Source organism: Equus asinus, chromosome 21, assembly GCF_041296235.1.
Source record: "Equus asinus isolate D_3611 breed Donkey chromosome 21, EquAss-T2T_v2, whole genome shotgun sequence".
NCBI classification, from domain to species: Eukaryota; Metazoa; Chordata; class Mammalia; order Perissodactyla; family Equidae; genus Equus; species Equus asinus.
This window is the reverse complement of record NC_091810.1, coordinates 95,038,928-95,059,309: the sequence shown is the minus strand read 5'-3', so window position 1 is coordinate 95,059,309 and position 20,382 is coordinate 95,038,928. Positions and strand designations below refer to the sequence as shown.

General features: G+C 48.7%; 1 protein-coding gene across 1 annotated transcript in view; it reads left to right on the top strand.

Moving 5' to 3' along the window:
• The first annotated feature begins 4,068 nt into the window (after positions 1-4,068).
• MINDY4B (MINDY family member 4B) overlaps positions 4,069-20,382 on the top strand; it is a 33,558-nt gene continuing 17,244 nt past the window's right edge. The window contains exons 1-7 of the mRNA XM_044755300.2: positions 4,069-4,643; positions 4,854-4,881; positions 6,487-6,654; positions 13,555-13,674; positions 14,336-14,427; positions 16,517-16,682; positions 17,235-17,300. Coding sequence (XP_044611235.1) covers positions 4,537-4,643; positions 4,854-4,881; positions 6,487-6,654; positions 13,555-13,674; positions 14,336-14,427; positions 16,517-16,682; positions 17,235-17,300 — 747 coding nt within the window. The 5' untranslated portion in view covers positions 4,069-4,536. The remainder of the gene's footprint in view (positions 4,644-4,853; positions 4,882-6,486; positions 6,655-13,554; positions 13,675-14,335; positions 14,428-16,516; positions 16,683-17,234; positions 17,301-20,382) is intronic.

The following is a 20,382-nucleotide window of genomic DNA, read 5'->3' as shown; positions in this document are numbered from 1 at the left end:
TGACTGGAAGGCATCCAGGGGCCCCACCAAGCCTCATTAGAACAAAGCACGGTCCTGACACCCTTGTCACTGAGGAAATCCCAAGAAAGTTCTAGGAGTTCTCTGCCAGGAACCAAATATATATTTCCCCGTATACCACACTCGACTTCAAGGCCTTTCGGGTGAGGATAGGGGCCCACAGCAGTGACAAGTGACCAACCAACAGCCACATGGGGACTGAGTTGGGAACAATGCCACATCTTCTCACTTTAGGATTTTGACCTCTAGCCCTCTCCCCAGCCTATGATGTCACCCCCAAAATACATAAAGCTGTGAAAAAATAAAATGTTTAAAGGAGAATTTTTAACTTAAAAGAGGCAAGAAAACATTGGTTAAAGATTAAGAGTTTTCACATAAGTCGTATTCATTATGATTCTAGGAAGTTAAGTTGAAGGTGCCACAGAAAGTGAAGCTCGGAAAAAGCAAAGAACTTCTCCAAGGTTCCGTGGTCCTGGGGAGGCCCCGGGATCTGACCCTGGGCCTGACACTCTCTCCTCCTCACCACACCACCAAAGAACTAAAGAAGAACATATCAGCCATCTTCTAGTTTCCAGGGGATTGGCAGAATTCTCCTAGGAAGGGACAGAATCAGGAAATTTCCATCTCCACAGAAAGCAGAACTGAAGAAAATGAATGATAATTGAAGCGTAAAGGATTTAACTTAATCCTAAAGAAGAGCTTTCCAGGGGTAAGGTTAATTAAACACTAACGAGATTTTGTGTAAAAAAAAATCAAAAGGCTCTAAAATTCTACTTTGGGATTTCTGTCTATGAAGCATTGTACGAAAACAGCAAGAAGAAAGGTTGGGATAATTTTGCAAGCTAGTCAAAACACTTGCAAGCCCAAGGCTTTCCAATCTGACTCTAAGGCTGAACTGAGTAAATGATTATAAAGATCAGTCACAGCTTTACGGGAAACTACAGCAAATGTTATTAACATTAAATTTTTACACACTAATTCCCAAGTTTGGAATATATACTAGCTTTTCTCATGAAATCACTGGTATTATTTTTCAAAATTGTCAACACAGAAAGCCAGTGGATTCAGGCACAGGTTTGCACACTTACATGGTGCATTCCTTTACAGGTGAACCATTTGGCCGGCCATCAGCACCGCTGCCCACGGCATGGCTGCAAAGCCCGCCTCCCCCGCCCCTGCTTTGTGCTTGCTCTTTCCTTTTCCCGCTGCAGACCCATTGCTGTCTGAGACCCCATATTCAGCCCCAATCCTTTGCTGCATCAGTGGCAGGCCTGAGACAGGAGCCTTAGGTGACTTCATATGCCATGGGGTGGGGGCAAGGGCATAAAAAGGACAGAGGACAATCCCAGATTCCACATATTTCTGCACCCTCCCCTGCTCTACTCCTGCAACCTGGCCCAGCATCCCCCCAACCCCATCTTTTCTTTCCATCCCACTTCTTACACCCTGGCCTCCTGCTCTAAATCTTTTGACAAAATACCCAAGAGAGTGGTGGCTTTCTCCAGATGTGGCTGAGTCACGTTCCTAACTCTTGGGGGATTACCAAGACCAGCCCTTTCCGTCTGTAGAGCCCTTGTCAACATCCAGCTGGAAAGGGAGAGAAAGGTAGGGAAGTGATGGCAGCATTTTCTTTATTGAAAGGAGCTGGGCCGTGAGTTCCATCTTGGGAAGAAGAGCAGCCAGGCTAGGCTCGCCCGTGAACAATGATGGACCTTGGCGACGTGTGTCATGAGTCTTTCAAATGACCATATCGTTTGATCCAGGCATTCCACTTCTGGGGACTAAACAATAGGAAGATTAATAGGGTCTAAAAAGTGGAGCAATACACCATTTTCATAGACTAGAAGTCTCGATGTGCTAAAGATATGAAATTATCCCCATCCCACAGATGAACAAACCGAGGCGCAGAGGGCTTCAATAATTGTCCAAGGCCGTGCAGCTCCCAGGACAAGAGGCCACGATTCAGAGCCAAGCAGCATGGGCCCCAGGGCCAGGTTCTGAGCTCAGCTGCTCTCCCGGCCCCTCCTGTGCCCCCACAGCCCCTGAGCCACTGCTCCCACAGCACTTTCCCCTTTCCAGTGTCTGTCTCCTCCACTAGAAAGAACAGGAGCCCCATCTGATCCACCTTGGCATTTCCAAGTGCCTGGCACACAGGAAATACTCAAAATATGTTTATTGAACCCAAAGGGATGAGTTATTAGTAAGATGTCTAATCGTTGGAATTTATGCTTCTACTTTTACAGAATTCTCTTTAAATTAGGATACAGACATAAATAAAATCACACAGATTTAATAATGATTCTTAAGAAAAGTAGTTCTCTTAGCTACTGACCTTTCTTGGTTTTGGGTTGCTAAATAATGTAAATGGCAGATCCAGAAATTATTTTATTTATTTATTTATTTTGAGGAAGATTAGCCCTGAGCTAACATCTGCTGCCAATCCTCTTCTTTTTGCTGAGGAAGACTGGCCCTGAGCTAACATCCATGCCCATCTTCTTCTACTTTATATGTGGGATGCCTACCACAGCATGGCTTGCCAAGTAGTGCCATGTCCGCACCTGGGATCCAAATCAGCGAAGCCCGGGCCACCAAAGTGGAACGTGCACACCCAACCACTGTACCACCAGGCCAGCCCCAGAATTTATTTTTTAATATGACTTCCTAAATAGAAATTATTATTTGAGAGCAAAGATCATGTAATTTCTTATCATTTTCTACTCTGGGGGTGCCCAACAAGCATTCAGTACCGATGCCATCATTAAAACCATAAAACTATAAAGAGGAAAACAATAAAGCTTTTTTTCTTTCTTTCTTTTTTTTTTTTTTTTTTGGTAAGGAAGATTGGCCCTGAGCTAACATCTGTGCCAATCCTCCTCTATTTTTGTATGTGGGACACCACCATAGTGTAGTTTGATAAGTGGTGTGTAGGTCCCAGCCCAGGACCCAAACCTGTGAACCCCAGGCCACTGAAGTGGAGCCTGTGAACTGAACCACTATGCCACCGGGTTGGCCCAATAAAGCTTTTTTTTTTAAAAGGAGAATTTATGGTTAGAGGAGGGAAATAAGACAGGAATTATTTATGCCTCTTATGTTTACAATAAAAATACTAAACCTGACGGAAGTTTACAGGACCTGTGCATACGAAATGGTTAAACAACCAGCATAATCTATTTTTGAGACGGAAGGCGGAACATCCTCAAGCAAAACTGTGGACAACTGGAGCCACAGAGTCTGGTGTATTTAGTGCCTTGTGGTGTTTCTCTGCAATACTATATATAACCAGTCCCTCAGCCCTGACTGCTCTCGTCAAAATAAACCCAGATAGCCTCCTTACCTTGTCCTCCCAGCAATCCCAGGATTTCACCAGCTCAGGAGCAGAAAACGACCTTCTGCTACAGATGTCCCACTTTGGCGTTCAGCCGAGTCAGAGGAGACAGAAAACTTTTACTGGTAACCAGTGTGTGTTTTTGATAAATACGATGGTATTACTCAGGGTTCTGCAGAGAAATAGAACTAATAGGCTATGTGACTATATATACAGAGAGATGCTTATTTAAGGTCTTGGCTCTCAGGATTGCGGGGTGGCCAGTCTGGAGGGTGCAGGGCAGGCCGCAGCCTGGAGACCGAGGGAAGAGTTGAGTTGCAGTCTCGAGTCTGAAGGCTGCAGGGAGGCAGAACTCCTTCCTCTTCGGGGGACTTCAGTCTTTTCTCTTAAGGCCTTCAACCGATTGGATGAGGCCCACCCATGTTTTGGAGGGTAATCCACTTCTCTCAAAATCTACTATTTAAATGTTAATCACAACCAAAAAAATACCTTCACAGCAACATCTAGACTAGTGTTTGCCCAAAAACTGGGTACCAGAGCCCAGCAAAGTGACACATAACATGAACCATCACAACAATGAATATTGTTTATTATGCCACTTATTGCAGCTATGTTTCATTCAGCCAATAGGAAGAGACATGCTTTGCCTTCTCCCGGAAACAAATCAAACCAGTCCTTCTTCAAACAGTGTGCAAGACTTCTGTCTCCAGAACTGTAAGCAAACATCTGCTGGTCAGTTTCCCCCTTGGCCTACATATTGCCCGGCAGTAGTTGGTGAGCTTTTCAGTGTCAACAGGATGGCTTTTATCCCCTCTGGCTGCGTATTTCTGCTCCACAAGCATTTGCACAGAAGCACCACGGCACCAAGCACCATCACGTTCCACCAGCGTGGTACCCTCGTCCTTTAAATCATCCCAGATGCTTTGATACAGAGAAGTAATTGCAGTCCTTTTGTTTGTAAATCTGTGTCTTGCGTTAATCATTCATGGCGTCTATACAGGGAACAAAACCGCAGCAAGTACCCCACCTCTGATGAAAATTTAATCCTGCTCTGCAGTTGAGTGGCGAGACTCCTTGCTGGCCAGAAGCACGGCGGCTCTCTCCCCTGGCCGTGTGTGCCAGCCTCCTTGCTTCGCCGCTGCCAGACCGCCCTCTCCCATCTTCCTCCAGTCCCTCACGTTATCCAGAGGGACATGGAGGCCTCCGACCAGGAGCGAGGCTCCCAACAGCTGGATTTAGAGGCGATAACTAGGAAAATTTCACTTCTGGACAAGTGGAGGGAAATCTTTAGTTTCCACAGGTAAGATTTCCTTGTTTTCTCATTCCTCCAAAACCAGAGAGATTTTAGAAGACTTGAGAAGTCTCCATTATAGATTCACGTTTGAAATGTGTCAGGTATAAATACCTGCAGAAAGAGACTTGCCTGGCGAGGCTGGGTTTGAGGAGGTGTGAGGGTGTGAGAGTTGAAGAGAGTCAGTAATTTACTTGATATTTTCTCTTTCATTTATAGGTTGGGAACTAGTAATACTGCTCCTCAGGTAAGCACTTTTCTCAAAGCCAATGTGTTTTCCTCTAGTCGCTTCTTCAAACAAGCACATTAGCAGCATAATCTGCATTTATTCTGTGCACATGCTCTCACTCGGGGGCCCCAGCGTTTAACCTCAACCTGAAACTCAAAACCCTGTTGAAGATCTTTTCTTGTGCTTCGTTTTTTCACAAAAATCTCTCCCTACTTTTCAGACCTACTTTTCATCATTAACAGCACCCTATAGTTATTATTTTAGAAAAAAGTAATATTAGAATCTAGAGTTCCTACTTGTGAAATAACACTCGATTCTGACAACCAAGAGCTTCAGGGTCCCTGCAGAAAAGGAGTTTGGAAAATAGTTCTCATCTTTATTCGGCTTCTGAGAAATTGTTTTCCTTCACCATTGTCAAATAAGGGAAAGACGACTCAATTCAGGTATTAGAAAGGTATCTTAAAATTTGTTGTACAGCTTAAGATGAAAGACGTCTTTCCCTCGTGCAATCTGAAAAGGTTAGAAGGAAATGGACTTTGTATTTCAGATGTTAATTCAGTCACTGAACAAACACAGCACAAAAATATTAAAGTGATTTTGCGGGCACTCGTATACGATATGATCAAACAACCGAATTGTTAATACTTTAACCATGACGCTAAAGCATCTGACTCAAGGAATCTGTGATCAAAAAGCCGTATTTGTGCTAAAACTCTCTTAACCACAGTCTGAATTAGAGTCGAGGAGATAATGCTTCTGTTTTCAGTCGTGGAAGTATTACATGGAGATGGCTGCCATTTAGGGGAATAGATTTGGAAGGAAAAAAAATAAATAACGGTCAAGTTAGACTTTACACAAAGTGAGAGAAACCCACTGCACCCATGTGAAGATCTTCTATTTGATTTGCAAACGGCATCTTATCCCCTCCGTCGTCTGTGACCGAGATGCTGTGTTTCTGAGATAAGGAAGCATCCGCACCTCTAGGAACCGGGACAAACTGAGAAGGCAGTTTGCCTCATGTTTCAGCTGCCAACAGGGCGGACAGTAGTATAAAAGGTAAATTGGAAGAAAGGTTGATGCTAACTGATTTAAATGCCATGAGAATCGGTCAAGAAAAGTAAAAATAGATTTTTTTCTTAACAATTGGGGTTGGGTTTTTTAAAGAAGAAACGATTGCACTCACTGGGGAACAGGAATCCGAGAGAATTAAAAGGAGGTCACTGGCTTCATTGACTGGCCAGTTAACAACACAAGGAGAAACCCCTCGTAGAGACTGGAAAGATTCATTCATTGTTTGTAAAATGTTTTCTTCTCAAAACAAGAGACAGTGACATTTACATTCTTCTCTAGACATAATTTCAAGTCAAGGTCTTGATAGCATTAATTATGTTTCCATAGTTACATTTAACCTCTCCTAGTCACATAAACCTATAAGGAGCCCCTTTGACACCGACACTGAGATTTTTCTGCCTCTTTTATTGCTATTTATCACAATTTTCAGACATCTTTAAAAGGGAGACAACATTTTCTGAACATTGATATTTCAGAGAGAAACAGAGAAAAGGGAAGGAAAGGTCATCTCCAGCTGCCTGTGCTTTGTTTTCTTGGTGGCATTTCACACAGGACCCTGACGGCAGCCGCGTGTTTGCTGATGAAAGTGAAGATGGAGCATGCGCACCTCAGCCCAGGGGACAAGGGCATTTGCCATCAGGTCACCTTTGTTGTGTTCCCAAGGCTTCTATCATCTCTTCCAGATCCGCCGGCTCTCCCATCTCCCGAGCTATGGCCGCGGTAAGCATAACTTGTCAATTAAACATGAAACGAAACGTAATCTTCCCCAAACAACAAGGCTGGGGAATCTTATCTGCTGTCATGTGAGAGCATTCCTGAAGATAAGACTACAGACGGTTGTTGGTTGTTACGGGTAAAAGGAGAATATAATTAAAATGATTTATTTATGGCATTTTTCAAGGACACAGGTGATGTTACAGTCTTTTCCTCCCAAACTCTGAGTCTTTAGTCACTTCCCCAATCTGACAGTTAAATTTGCGGGAGCGAGGGACTTAAATTAGAATAACTCACTGCACGCGGTAGGATAGGGCAGACGCGAGCGCGGCCGATGCGTAAACAGCCGTGGATGCGCGAGACCGGCCCCTATGCGTGTGCGCGCCGGCTGGGGACCCGTGCCAGGCCCAGTCCTGAGACAAGGAGCAGATCTCAAGAAAGAAACGCTTTGTGGGGCTGCTGACTCATATGCAGATTTGAAAAGAACCCATATTTGAGGATCCAAGTGGATCGGGAAGCTACCGGTCCCAGGGAGCATTGGTTCAACACTTGACCAGGGTGGGGGCGAGAGGCCGAGGCAGAGACCCAGCCAGGGGGAAGACTGGCAGAATCTCAGTGGAGCAAACTGGCCAGGGCTGGAGGCAGTGCCTCGGTGAGTGTCCAAAGGGCCAGCTGTCATGGTCAAAGAGTTGTGACTGGAAACTGAAGGGGCTAAGCCAGGGGTCAGTCCAGGGGAAAGTGCCAGGTAGGGTGAGGGACCCCTCCAATTTCATTGCCCTCCCAGCTGTAATGAAACTCAGGGCTTCTCCGCACGACTTCCCCTCAATCACCCCATCCCCCAACCTCCGCTCTACATTCTGGAACCTCAGGCAGAGACTTCTCCTCGGGGCCCCAGAGCAAGAGCTGGAAGAAGCACCTGCTTCATGACGACGTGCTGCCCCACACCCAGGCATGCTTGTGGAAACCACCAGACCAGCATGGTCATCCAGGCAAACAGCAGCAGTACCTGCCCTGCAGCCAGGCCGGCCACACACGTAGGGCTCCACGGTCTGTGCACTGCACGCAGGGTCCCTGCCAGGAGGGAGGAGCAGGGGCTGGAACACCCTGCTGGAAACTGCAGTCTCTGTCTGCTTTTTGAGCGCAAGGGCCAGGCCTGACTGCAATATTTCCAACCCTCAAGATAGCCTTTCCTTAAGCTTCCCAGCCGGGACGTCATCACATAGAGGGACTGCGGCCCCAAAACTCTTTTTTATCTCACATCTCCTGACAGCTTTGCAGAGCAACCCTCTCTGCTGTCACACCCATGGCACAAATGTACCGGGAGGTCCACTTGCTCTTATTGTCACAAATCTTCCCTTGGCATTGCATCTCCCTTTCTCGCTTGAATGCCAGATGTCACAGGAGATGGCCAGCAGGGCTCACAAAAGTGCTGCACTTTGCTCCCTGGCCTTGCTGGCCTGGTGGTGCCTTACTTCTGTGCCTAGTCGATGGCTCTCCTTTGGGGCATGAAGACAGGTGACGCGTCACCCTGTTAGGGTCTGCAGGCCTCGGGGCTCATTCTGCCCACATTGTGTTACAGAACCCAAGATGAGGGCCACCGTCTGTATTCTACTTGGCAAGACGACGTTTTAATGAACAATGTAGGCAATCCATTCTTGGCCTCTGTAATGAATTTCCATGGAGAATGTCATTTCAAAATTTACACATATCTGGAAATAGGCTACCTTTGATGTGAAAAAGGAGAGAAAGCCATGATTCTATATCGGCATTTGACTGTAAATGCAAACATAAATTCCAGAAGACATCGTAATCTGTAACGGTGGGGGCGGAGGGGGCCGAGGGACGTGGTGGGAGGGAGTCTTTTCTCATCATACCTTTCTGTGTTCTCTGGATTTTGAACCATGTGAATGTACAATCTATTTTTAAAAACACACATACAAATTTTAAAAATAGAGAAAAGCCTTCACAGATGTTTCCAGAGTCTTCTAGTCTCTATACTGTGGAGGGAGGCAGGAGGGTCTGAGTCTCAATTCTCCCACTTCTCTGCAAACACAAACCTGAGGCACCTGGAGACCCCCAGTGACTTTGCCAAGGTAACTCCCTCCCTCTGGAAGGGCCTGGGAGACAAAAAATCTGAAACAGAGTCAACGGAGTGTTAAGGGAGTCCCAGAAGTAGAGGTAATTGATTTTTCTTTTAAAAAAGTGAATTTGGACTTGTTCCCATTACGTGGGCCCGATGATGGTGTGTTCTTTAAACAGCAGCAGGGTTAATTAAACACACCCTGGGATTTCAGGATGATGAGGCTTGGGGTCCTGAGTACGTGTGTCCCAGGGAGGCAGTTTGAAAACTTGACCAATTCTCGTGGATGTTTCAGCAGAGCAGCCGCCCGGCAAATTATCAGAGCGACTGAAGCCCAGTACTCACTGGGGACGCCCTTTGTTGTCCTTCTGCTGTCCTTCCCACTCTGTTTGGAGCAGGAGGCATGGGTTTCCTGGCATCAGCACACATTCTTTGCTGGGAATCTGCTGGGAAAGGAGGGGGGGCCCCCCTCTACCCCTCAGTTTCCCCAGCTCTCCTGTTTCTCACCTTTCGTTGCCCTGTTTCCGATACGACAGCCTTCTTCCTCCCCAAGCCTAACATCTTAGAGTGTGTGTGGTGTACGGACCTCCCGTCAAGGCTGCTGGCCCCTGTGACATTGTGGAGAAGGTGAGCTCCCGCCTTGGGCTCCTCCACCAGCCCCACCCGGCTGCCTCCTGCCCTCCACTGGCAGTTCCTCATGCTCCTCCATCTCCAGGCCCTTCTCCAGCACCCAGGCTGGAACACATTCCTGTGGCCTCTTTTATCAGCAGCCAAGAAACAAAGCCCTGGTGTATCTGCAATACCACCCAGCAGGATCGTACTAAAAATGTAATACTGGGAGATCAAAATATGCTGGGGAAGACTCAGATGAAGGAAGCTTTAATAGAGGATAACAGGCAATGGGGTGGCTTCTGGGGAGCAGGAAGCACAGCTTGGTGCCCCCCGCATAAGATCTGGCTGATCGATGGGCCTCAGTGGACATTTAGTTAATTAATTCCGTGCTCTGGACAATCCCCTAGAGAGGCATCACAGGGTGGGGTAGTGGATATCACCCGTGGACCCTTCAGATGCCCTCTCTTCCCTTCTCCACCCAGCTTTCTGCCCAGGAGACTGACCTATTAGGGACCCCATCACAAGGCTCCCTCCTCTGGCCTCCCGTTGCATTGCCCATTGGGAGCCCCGAGGGAGCTGGAGGGAGGAGAGGGGAGGCAGTCAGGTTGTGCAGAGCTGGCTGAATCGCTCCCGCTCTCTGGCAGTCCTGTCCCAGGACTCTCTCCTTCCTGGTCCAGGTAACCACTCCTTCCCCGGCCCCTTCCTGTCTAGGGGACATAACGACTGCTTCCTGTGGCCAGCCCGGGGACCCCGCATCAGCAGTGTGGTTTCCCCATGCAGCCCACATCTTTGTAGACAGTCCCTGTATCCAACCTTCCTCCAGTTAATCACCCTGACTTGAGAGTGCCATCTGTTTCCTGCTGGGACCCTGACAGGGACAAGTGGGAAGGCTCGAGTTTGGGTCCTGGCACCACCATTTACTAACTACCCGACCTTGGGCACACCACCTAACTGCTCTGGGCCTGGAGTCGTTTAACTGTACAATGAAAGGGCAGAATTATATACTTTTTTAATTTAACAAATACTTATTGTGAGCCTACTGCGTACCAGGCACTACACCAGATGCTGTGAAACCCACGATGAACAAAGTCTGCCACTCTACATGATGGGCTGGGAGAGACATGTCTGCTTAGCACTCACGAACTCTAAAATCTCTGGTTCTATGATAGCCCAGCAATTTCCAAGGTGAAAAACGATTTAGGGAAGGAGTTTCAAAGAGAATTATTCTACCTTCATCTGGGGTGTTGGAGGGAGAGGACTGGACGGGGCCAGGTGGTCACAGGGAAACTCTAAGCCCAGGGACAGGGGACAAGGCAGTCAGAGTAAGGAAATTAAACGTGTTGGGAAGAATGATCCGGGACCTCTGTCTCCCCGTGTGTGTGCGTGTGTGTGTGCGTGTGCGTAATAATCATCATCGCCATGATCATCATCACGGCAATCAGGAAAGAGAGGCGTTCATTACCGATCCTGGAACACTAACAAAGTGAAAAGGGAAAACTATAAGCCGCGCTTGATTGTGTTAAATAAGAACGATCGTTACAGTCATTTATTAGGACCATTTACCATTGGTGTCTAGTTACCAGGCAGCCCAACAACATACGCTCGTCTTGTTAGAAATTATATTGGATAAGAAAGCAAATGTTACCCAGGTAAGATGACTCATCCTGGAGGCTTGGGCTTGCAGAATTTTTCAAATTGGAATTTGAGTCCTAAGCCTTCTTACTCTGAACGGTCTTCATTCTCTGTGCTTCTCCTCCCTTGTTCCTGCCCCTCTCTGGTCTTCCCCGTCTGCGTTGGGACTTCCTTCCCTACGGCTCAGGATGTTCCTGGGGAGACGGGCTGTGTTTTCACAAAGGTCGCAGCACTCTACGTTTACTCTGCACTTATGGCTGCTGAAGCCCTTTCTACACGCCTTCTCTTCCGATGAGAGCCGCAGTGTGGACCGAGCAGGAGTTGTCCTCATTTCGGGATAAGTGAATGAAGTCTTGGAGAGGTGGGGCCATCCGCCCAAGCTCACGTGGTCAGTAAGGAGCAGAATGGGGCTTCTCGTCCCCAGAGCTGGGAGTGGTCGATCTTTCTCCTGTGCTGTGCCGCCTGATGCCAAGGAAACACTTCTGTTCCTTTTCAGTCCTCTGTTGGGATGCCTTGGGTTGGCGGCCTCTGTGACCACGGTGCACGCTGGGTCTGTGCCCAGCCTCTCTGCCCATCTGTGACCTCTCCTTGACTTGTCGTTGCCCTGAGGTACCAGACAGATCCTTTTACTTCAAGTGCACTTCTGAGCCCTTGCTCACACTGAAATGCACCTGCCTCTGTTTCTCTATAGTGACAGTCTTTTCTTTTGAGGGTGGGAGCAGAGATGACCAGGAAATAAATTCCAGCCGTGGTCCAGACCCTGGTCAGACCCGGGAAAGGCTGTTCCAGGTGCTTGCTTCTCCTGCATCCGTCCTTCTTCGAGTCCGTTAGGGCCTGCTCCGTGCACAGCTGGAAAGAGGTACTGTGGTTCTTGGCCAGCTGGGCTCCACGTTCCTCTGTCCACACTCTGCCGCTGGCTCTGATGCCTGAATGTGATATTCGAAGCCCTCCAGGATCAGCCCCAGGTCAGCTTCCACTTGCTTCCTGCCCCGCGGCCCCGGAACACACACGCAGTGCTCTGGTCCCACTGAACAGACCCCTGGGCACCATGTGAGTGTCTGCAGATCTTTCTCCTCTGTTCCAGGCACTAGGCCCAGGTGTGGTTTGTCCCAGAGAGCGGGCTGTGTGCCTCTGCTGGAGCATGGGGTGCTTTCCCATGGGGAAAGAGGAGTAAGTAAGGGGAGTAAGTAAGTGACATAGTGAATAACCTGAGTCACCTCGTGGAAAGTGAGCCCCTTGCTCACTCCGGCAGGCTGGGGAGAAAGACTGTCAGGGTGGCGCACACCCACACTGCTGAACACTCCCTTTTCAACTCAAGAGTGCAGGGCTCAGTCAGAGCTTTCACAGGCCACAGTTTCTAGTTAATTTGATAACATCATTTTCATTCCATTATATTTTTTATCATGTACAGCAAGTGATTTAGATTCCCACTTAAGGAGGTGATATAAAGTGTCCTTTTTAAATAAATGTTTCCTAAGTTATAAAAGAGTGCCCCAAGCTCATGAAAACGTTACTTGAATAATGATTGGCACACAACGTGACAGTCATCATAAGGGGGCACGTACACGATTGAGGTTGGGGAGCGGAGCACTGGGGTTAGAATGGGTGCAGATCCCAGCTCTGTTTCTACTAGCTGGGGGACCGCAGGCAAACACTTCTCTGTGAAAGAAGGGTAAGACGGTCCCTACCTCAAAGGATTAAATTCCCCTAGGGAACGTAAAGCAGTTAGCCCTGTGCCTGGCACGTAGAAAACGCTCAGTGAATGCTAGATGCCATTTGCCAGCCTCATCTAAATGCCGCCTCTTCCATGGAGCCTTCCCGAGTACTCCAGTCAGCGGTTCTCCTTTCTCTGTCCTCTCGTGTACTTTGAACTTGACTTATGGAACTTCAAGCACTCTGTCTCTACAGAGTTGTGGGGTATCTGTAGCCCACGTAGGCCCCAGCACATGCCAGATGATTAATTCTTCTCTGCTTATGAATAGGTTCCTTTTTCGTGTGGTTGGTCTGTAAAGGCCTGTTGCCATCTTTCTGCGAAGCTCCAGAAGGAATGGCAACCAGCTGTAGAGCATCCAGGAAAACCTTAAAGATTCTGGGGAGCACAGAGGATGCTCGCTCAGGATCATTTAAACCACCATTGTTCTCAGGCTAGAAACCCGGGGGCCTGTCTATTCCTTTTTCTCTGGAGCAAGAAAGACACACACATGGGAGAGGCAGGGGTTACAGAGTCACGGATCCAGGGACAGAGGCCTAAGGCCAGAGCGGACACCCGAGGTGGACTAGGAGGGGTAAAGGAGAGGCGGCCGGCGGTGGAAGGAGAGGCAGACACGGGGACAAGAATCGCCTGGGGACGAGGTGCAGCGTTGACACTGAGCCTTCAGGTTGGCATGTCCTGAGAGAACCAGCCCTGAAGCTCTGGCAGAGAACTTTACAATCGACCTAGGGGACGGAGCAACGTGTAAACCCGACGCGGGAGGGGACAGGCCCTCCTCCGCGATGCCACCACCCCGCTTACGGCTCTTTGGGGAGGAAAGTATAGGGGAGGAACCGTCTTTGTGGGAACCGTTCCTTTCCCTTCTTTTCAGAAGCTGCGCCAGAGTCTGTTTGCAAACACAGGCCACATCTTCAGCCGCGACTGGAGAAGGGCCTGTTTCAGCTTCCACGATCCTTTCTCTGACCTGGCTTTCGCTTTGGAGGCAGGAAAGGTAACAGAAGTCAACAGTTTTTAAAATCTCAATCCCGTGTTCCCTAGCTACGTTTCCTTCCAGCCTCATCCATATGAAAGCATGTTTTCATTACAATCACATGTAGAACATATTTATAATTGAAAGTTTAATCTTACATGATAACAGTGTTTAAAATTATAATATCCTGTCTGGGTTGTAACAAAGTCTCAAACTCACCCCTCCCCTGCCCCGTTCCCCTTCCAGTCCGGCTTTTCCTGGTCTTTCTCTCCAAGTTCTAAGCATCCCTGAGGATTTAGAGGCAGGAGGAGACCTAGAAGCTTCTTTCTGGCTTGTTTAAAATCTCAGTAATTCATGCATCGATCACCACTTGCACGGAATCTCCAGGGCTAGCCAGCTAGTTCCTTACTCTCCATAAATCTAAGTTTGCTCTGGAGCAGGGGCCTAGAGGAGGCAGGTGGAGGAGGACATTCATCCCCAGAGCCAGCCCTCGGGGAAGGGTGCCTTCGCTAAGCCTAGAGGATGCCGTATTCCAGGAGGGGCAAGGCTGCAGAGAAGAACGGAGACCGACATCCATTTCCAAGGCTTCTCCTTAGTAATGTGGGCCCCGAGTGGTTCCCCTACAATTGTAGAGCCCTGCTGGTGGCCTTCGCACCCTCAACATTCGTCCGCCCCATTTTAGGGAGGCGCCCGGAGCATTCAGATGGCTGTACAAGGATCCATCCTCAAATACTTGTTGTTTGCCAGGAAGGGGATAGACTGCAACTTGCCCAGGTAAGAGGCCTACAGAAGCACTCGACAGAGCTGCCCATTTCAGAACTTTATACGCTACATAATCATGATGGAAAATCCCCCAGGTCGCCTCAGGAAGGGGACACGCCCATGAGACAGACATGGCTCCGGCTCTCCCAGAGGGCCTGCATCTCATGACTGGAGGCTCTCCTGGAGTCACTGTCAACATTCAGTTGCAGCGACACTGTTGACAGCATCATGCTCTACTGCAGACCATCCTGCCAGGGAAAACGAGGCACGGGCTCTCAGGCGGGCTTACTTGACAAAGCTTCACAGGAAGCCCCAACCTAGCAGTTCCAGGGAGGAACACGAGAGGTGGTGACAAACCCGACAAATGAAGGGTTCAGGCTGGCGAAGGAGACAGTGCTTGTTAGGAGCCTACCTAAAAAATCACTTCCAATGCCTTTTTCGTAGAAGTTAACGAACCCCTATCACGTGCAAAGCTCCATGCTTGATATTAGAGGAAATAGAAATAATTACAAGACATCTATCCACCCTCAGGCAGGCCTAGTTATCACCCAAAACGGGAACTAAATGTGTAACATATTCTAAGATCATGAATTGCCAGCCTCCTTAGAAGCAGAGCCAAAGATGGGAATTCTTTGTGCAAGTGATTTATTAAGGGAATGCCCTCAGGGGAAGCCTGTAAGAGAGTAAGGGAAGCAGGAGAGGGAAGGAGAAGCTAAGGAAGAGTGTGGTTTCCCGAGCCGTCTAGCCCAAGCCTGGTCAGTGGAGCTCTAGAGTGCCAGCTGCCCGTCTTCAGATAAGGGGGCAGGGCCTTTGTACCTCCGCCCCAGTCAGGCCTCGGCTAGGGGCCATCCTTTGGGAGAGGGGCATATCTCCTGGTCCCTTCTGGGAAGGCAGCTCCAATTCTTCAGAGAAAACTGAAAAGTAGCAGCCACTAGCAGCGGTACCCGGAGCAGCGGGGGGACGTGTCCACCAATAAGTAAAGGCCATCCCAGGGGCTGTCGATGCGGCACACAGCATTTGCTACATGGATATACAGCCTTCGGCACAGTACCAGGCCAGCAGCCAGTGTTAAACAAAGGGTGCTGAGTAACCCCATCACAGACCCCGCTGTGAAACCTCCCCAACCCCGGGCACAGCTCTCGCTCCTACTCCGCCTTGTTCTCCTTCTGCCTGGGCCAGGGTTTCGGAGGACGGGGCTCTTTGTTACTCAGAGATGGACGGGGTCTATAAATCGCTGCTGAGCTTATCAATAAACCTCTACCACATGTTTCTTCATCAGGACAACAGTTGTCATTGTTACCTGCAGAGAAAACGAGCGCAGTAAAGATCGGCCCCTTTCCTGGGGGTCTCACGGGTTGGGATTACCCTGTGGGTACATGGTCAGGAGCCAGACCTGTGTCCAAACCCCTGCTCCTCACTTTAAAGGTGAAGGACTGACCGAGTACTCGACGTCTCCGCCTTGCCTTCCTCTCCTCTAGAATGGGAGTAATGAGTCTCTACCTCCCGTTAGATGAGGTGATACGTGTGAAGTGCTTAGAAAGTGCCAGGTGAGTGTAAGCCACAGGTTCCTCAGGCCGCCTGAAGTCACCGCAAATGATGTCTAGGACGGGATGGGCAGAAAGCACGGTGGTGGCGTGCACTTGAGAGACAGGCAGGCGAGTGCGTGAGGAAAGGCGGATTGTGGAAGATGCGCTGAGGGACCGTCCGTCTGGGCAGAGGGCTGCGAATGGCGGCCTGGGAGGCGGACGTGGAAGGCGAGCTTGGGCCGTGCTCGGAAAGGGCGTGTGTATGGGGTTAAATAGTTCGATGGGTCCCTGCTGGAGCCCAGGGAGAGGACGGTGGCGGACTCCAGGGGGCAGTAGTGCACAGGGTGGGATTGGCTGAGAGCACAGGGGGAACACGCTGCCCCACGAGGATGCCAGTTCCAGGGATGGCAGAGCCGACAAGGCCCCCCGCCCGTGACATTCGCACAGTGTAGGCTGATGAAGGACCCGAATACACCCACCCTGCATTCAGGTGGGACACAGAAGGGACGGCCCCGGCACTCAGCCAGGTGACGGTTCCCACCCATGGGTTCCTAACTCTGCCTCCTGCGTTGCAGCTTATGTGCAGTGAGCCGGCAGGAGCAGGGGCGGGCCCTGGCTGCTGCGCTCGCTGGCATCCTGTGGGCTGCAGGAGCGGCTCAGAAGGCCACAATCTGTCTCGTCACTGAGGACGCTTACGTCACCTCGACTCCTCACTGCTCTGGGGATGACTTCACAGAGCAGGTGAGTGCATCCCGCCCATCCTGCCAGATGAAGGGCCAGTGAAGCCTGAGCGTGTGCCAGACTCAGCACGGAAATGAAGGTGGAGGCCCATCCGTGTCCTGCAAGTGTCTGATGTGGCCGAAGGCACCTTCCAAACAGGCAAGACCAAGGGCTGTAGGCTATCCAAGCAGCCAAAGTGGAGAATCCTGCTGAGAAGTTCTCCTTCCAGAATCCACCATGATCAAGAACATCCCATACCTGAAACCGTCATAACCTGCATTTCCATATCCACCATTTAAACATAGTTAAATTCTACCTATTAGGGGAAAAAAATCTGTTTATGGTTTTACTGCTCAAGATCTCATATTGGTTTAAAACTGAGGAATGTTAAAGTGAGACCGATTGTGCCCTGTATGTTTTACATGGCTTTGGGTAAGATAATATGTCAGCTTTTAGCAATGCGATTTTGCGATGAAACAAAAAGCTCCCTTGAGGTAATAACAATGAGTTGACATCTTATAGATGTAACTTTCATCTTCCTTTTCATTTTTATCTTCTGTTCCTGATTTATAGCTCCAGCTGTTTGAGCTTTTAGAGCAAGAAGCCACTGAGAGATTCATCTATGATCATTTACAGTGTGTAAGTGTTTAAGTCTTGAGACAATTCCTTCATGTTGAACTGATCTTACAGGAAGCTTCTTTCTTTTATAAAGTGTATTTCTAATGATGCTTGTTAAGAAAACCAGGTCATTTTGAGGCTAAGAAAGGGTGGAACAAGAGAAAGAGGAGCCCGCCTCTCCCTCCCCACAACCTAGAAAGAGGCCAGATCACACACAGGCCCCTCACAAATGCCTCTTTCTCTTTGGCTGATCAAACCAGAGAACGACGCGGCGGAGGGCATATGCCGGGATTTCTTTGTTAAGGCGATCTTGCCTCATCTAATGGATTAAGCAGAAAAATGGCAGACAACTAAGGCCCTGGTCTAAATGGCCAAAATGACCATTCACACATCTCCAGGGAAGTGACTTCCAGTCTGAAAACGGTGGCCCATCTCACCTCTGCTGTGAGCACCTTCGACACAGTGTGCTCCCACAGTGGGTGTTCCCCACCCCCAGGGGGAGGGGACAAAGTAGGGTGGTGGAAAGTGGAAGAGGCTTTTCAAGATTCCGCTGTGGAGAAAGAAATGAACATTGGCTTTCTGAAGAATCAAAACTCTACAATGTGAAAGCAGGGGACAGGGAGCAGGGTAACCACGAAGCTGTATGCCTGTGGCTTGTACGGAAGGGGAAATGTGATCCATGCGACTCTCTGCTTCATCCTTTCAAAGGCTATAGAGGCAGAAAACGGGCATGAGTTCCCAGCCGCGTACTAGCTCTGTGATCTCGATAAGCTCGCTACCCCAGGCCTCAGAGGTCTGTGTGGTAGGCAGAAGAATGGCCCCCCAAAGATGTCCACACACTACCCCCTGAAAACAGTGAATGTTACCTTACACAGCAAAGGGGAATTAAGACTGCTAATCAGCTGACTTTAAAATACAGGATTATCTGGGTTACCCAGGCGGGCTCAGTACCATCTCAAGGGTCCTTAAATGTGGCAGAGGAGGGATCAGTGTGCAGTGATATGAGAAGAGAGCCACGCCACTGATGGCTCTGAGGTGAAAGTGGGGCATGAACCAAGGGATGCGGGCAGGGCCACTCGAAGAGCCAGAAGGAATGCAGGTCTGCTGACATCTTGATTTTGGCCCAAGAAGACCCATTTCAAATTTCTGATCTCCAGAGCTATAAGATAATCAATTTGTATTATTTAGGCTATTAAATTGATGGTAATTTGTTACAGCAGTAATATGAAACTAATAAAACCTGTATGATAGATTTTTAAATACCAGACATGAAATGTGAAGCTAGAAGCCTGCTTAGGGACTCCCTGTTGTGGGCAGGAGACGTTTAATGGGGTTACGCAGATAGAGAGGACCATGTAAGAAACGACCCTTCCAGCAAAAACAGGCAAACGCTTCCTTCCCCACCTTCTGTCTCCTCAGCTCAGACCTGGGAGAGTTGATTCAGCAGGAAGGACCCCCACTTCTTCAGTGTAGCCAGAGAGGCTCAGAGCTGAAGCTGTGCACAGACTTTTCTCGTCAAAGGCTAGGAGGTGAGCTGGAACGAGTAATAAAGGCCCTAAGCAGAAACAGACCATGCAGCACAGGTGGGCTGGGCGAAAGAGCGACCTGAGTCAAGCAGACCCAAGCTGACCATCGTGTAGCCACGCTGGGCAAGGGTGGCACCATTTCCTCAGTGAGGCGGGGAATTGATGGCATGTTCCCTCAAGGGCACCCCCTGACCAGGGGCTGCATGTTGTGATCAGCCCCCATTCAGACCTTTACCAACCCTGTTCACTATCAAAATGCACCAGTCCTGTGTCCCATTCTCGTGTCCCATCTTGAGGCAGAGATCTCAAGCTAGACGTCTAAGGGCTACCTGTGGGCAGTAGACCTGTTTTCATGGGTTGCATCACATCCTCCCAAAAAGCTATGCTAGAATCCTAACCCCTCATACCTGTGAATGTGACCTTATTGGAAAATAGGGTCTTTGCAGATGCAATCGAGTTAAGACGAGGTCATGCTCGATTAGGGTGGGCCCTAATCCAGTGGCTGGTATCTTTACAGGAAAAGGAAATTGGGACGTAGACACAGACAGGCAGGGAGAACACCAGGTGATAATGAAGGCAGAGACTAGAGTGATGCAGCTCACAACCAAGAAACTCCAAGAATTGCCAGCAGCCCCCAGAAGCTGGCAGACGAAAGGAGAGAGCTAGCAGCCTTCAGAGAGAGCCTGGCCCTGTTCTGACACCTCGACTTCAGACCTCCGGCCTCCAGAACTGGGAGAGAATAAATTCCTATTGTTTTAAGCTATTCAGATTTCCAGTAATTCGTTACAGCAGCCCCAGGATACTAAGACACCCGTCACATATGATGCACAGCATCAGCCCACATGGTGTTGCATTTTTAAAAATTTGACTCAGTGAACATCAAAAGCAATGAGGAAACTCCCCATGAGAACTAGGATTTTTTTTTTCACCATTTAGGCAACATTTATTGAGCACCTACTGTCTGTCAGGCATTCCAGTATAAGTTCACACTTCTTATTTATATATTAGACGAAGTTTTAAATGCTTTATATACTTTACTTCATTTCACCTTCAATTTACAGATAATGAAATTGAATTACAGAGAGATGAAGTAACTGAAACTCACAAGGTTAGTAGCAGAGCTGGGACTTGAACCCAGGCAGTTTGGAACCATGGGTTAGCAAACTATGGCCCATGGGCCAAATTTGCTCCACAGCCTGCCTTTGTAAATACAATTTCACTGGAATATAGCCATGGCAACTTGTATTGTCTGTGGCTGCTTTTGTGCTACAAGGGCAGAAAGACCATATGTCCCATAAAGCCTAAAATATTTACTATCTAGCCCTTTACAGAAAAAGTTTGCTAACATCTGACCTTAACTGTTTCACCATAGTGCTCCCATGGACTAGGTGGACACTAAGAGACAATGATAAATAAAATACAGACCCTGCCCTCAAGGAAATCAGTCTAGTAAAAATAACGATGCTCTCCAGCACATCCTGCCCTCACTGGGTGTTATAAAAATAATTAACAAAATCACAATGCTGCAATAATAACGATAACAACAACCATAGTGAACATTAATTGAGGGTTCACTG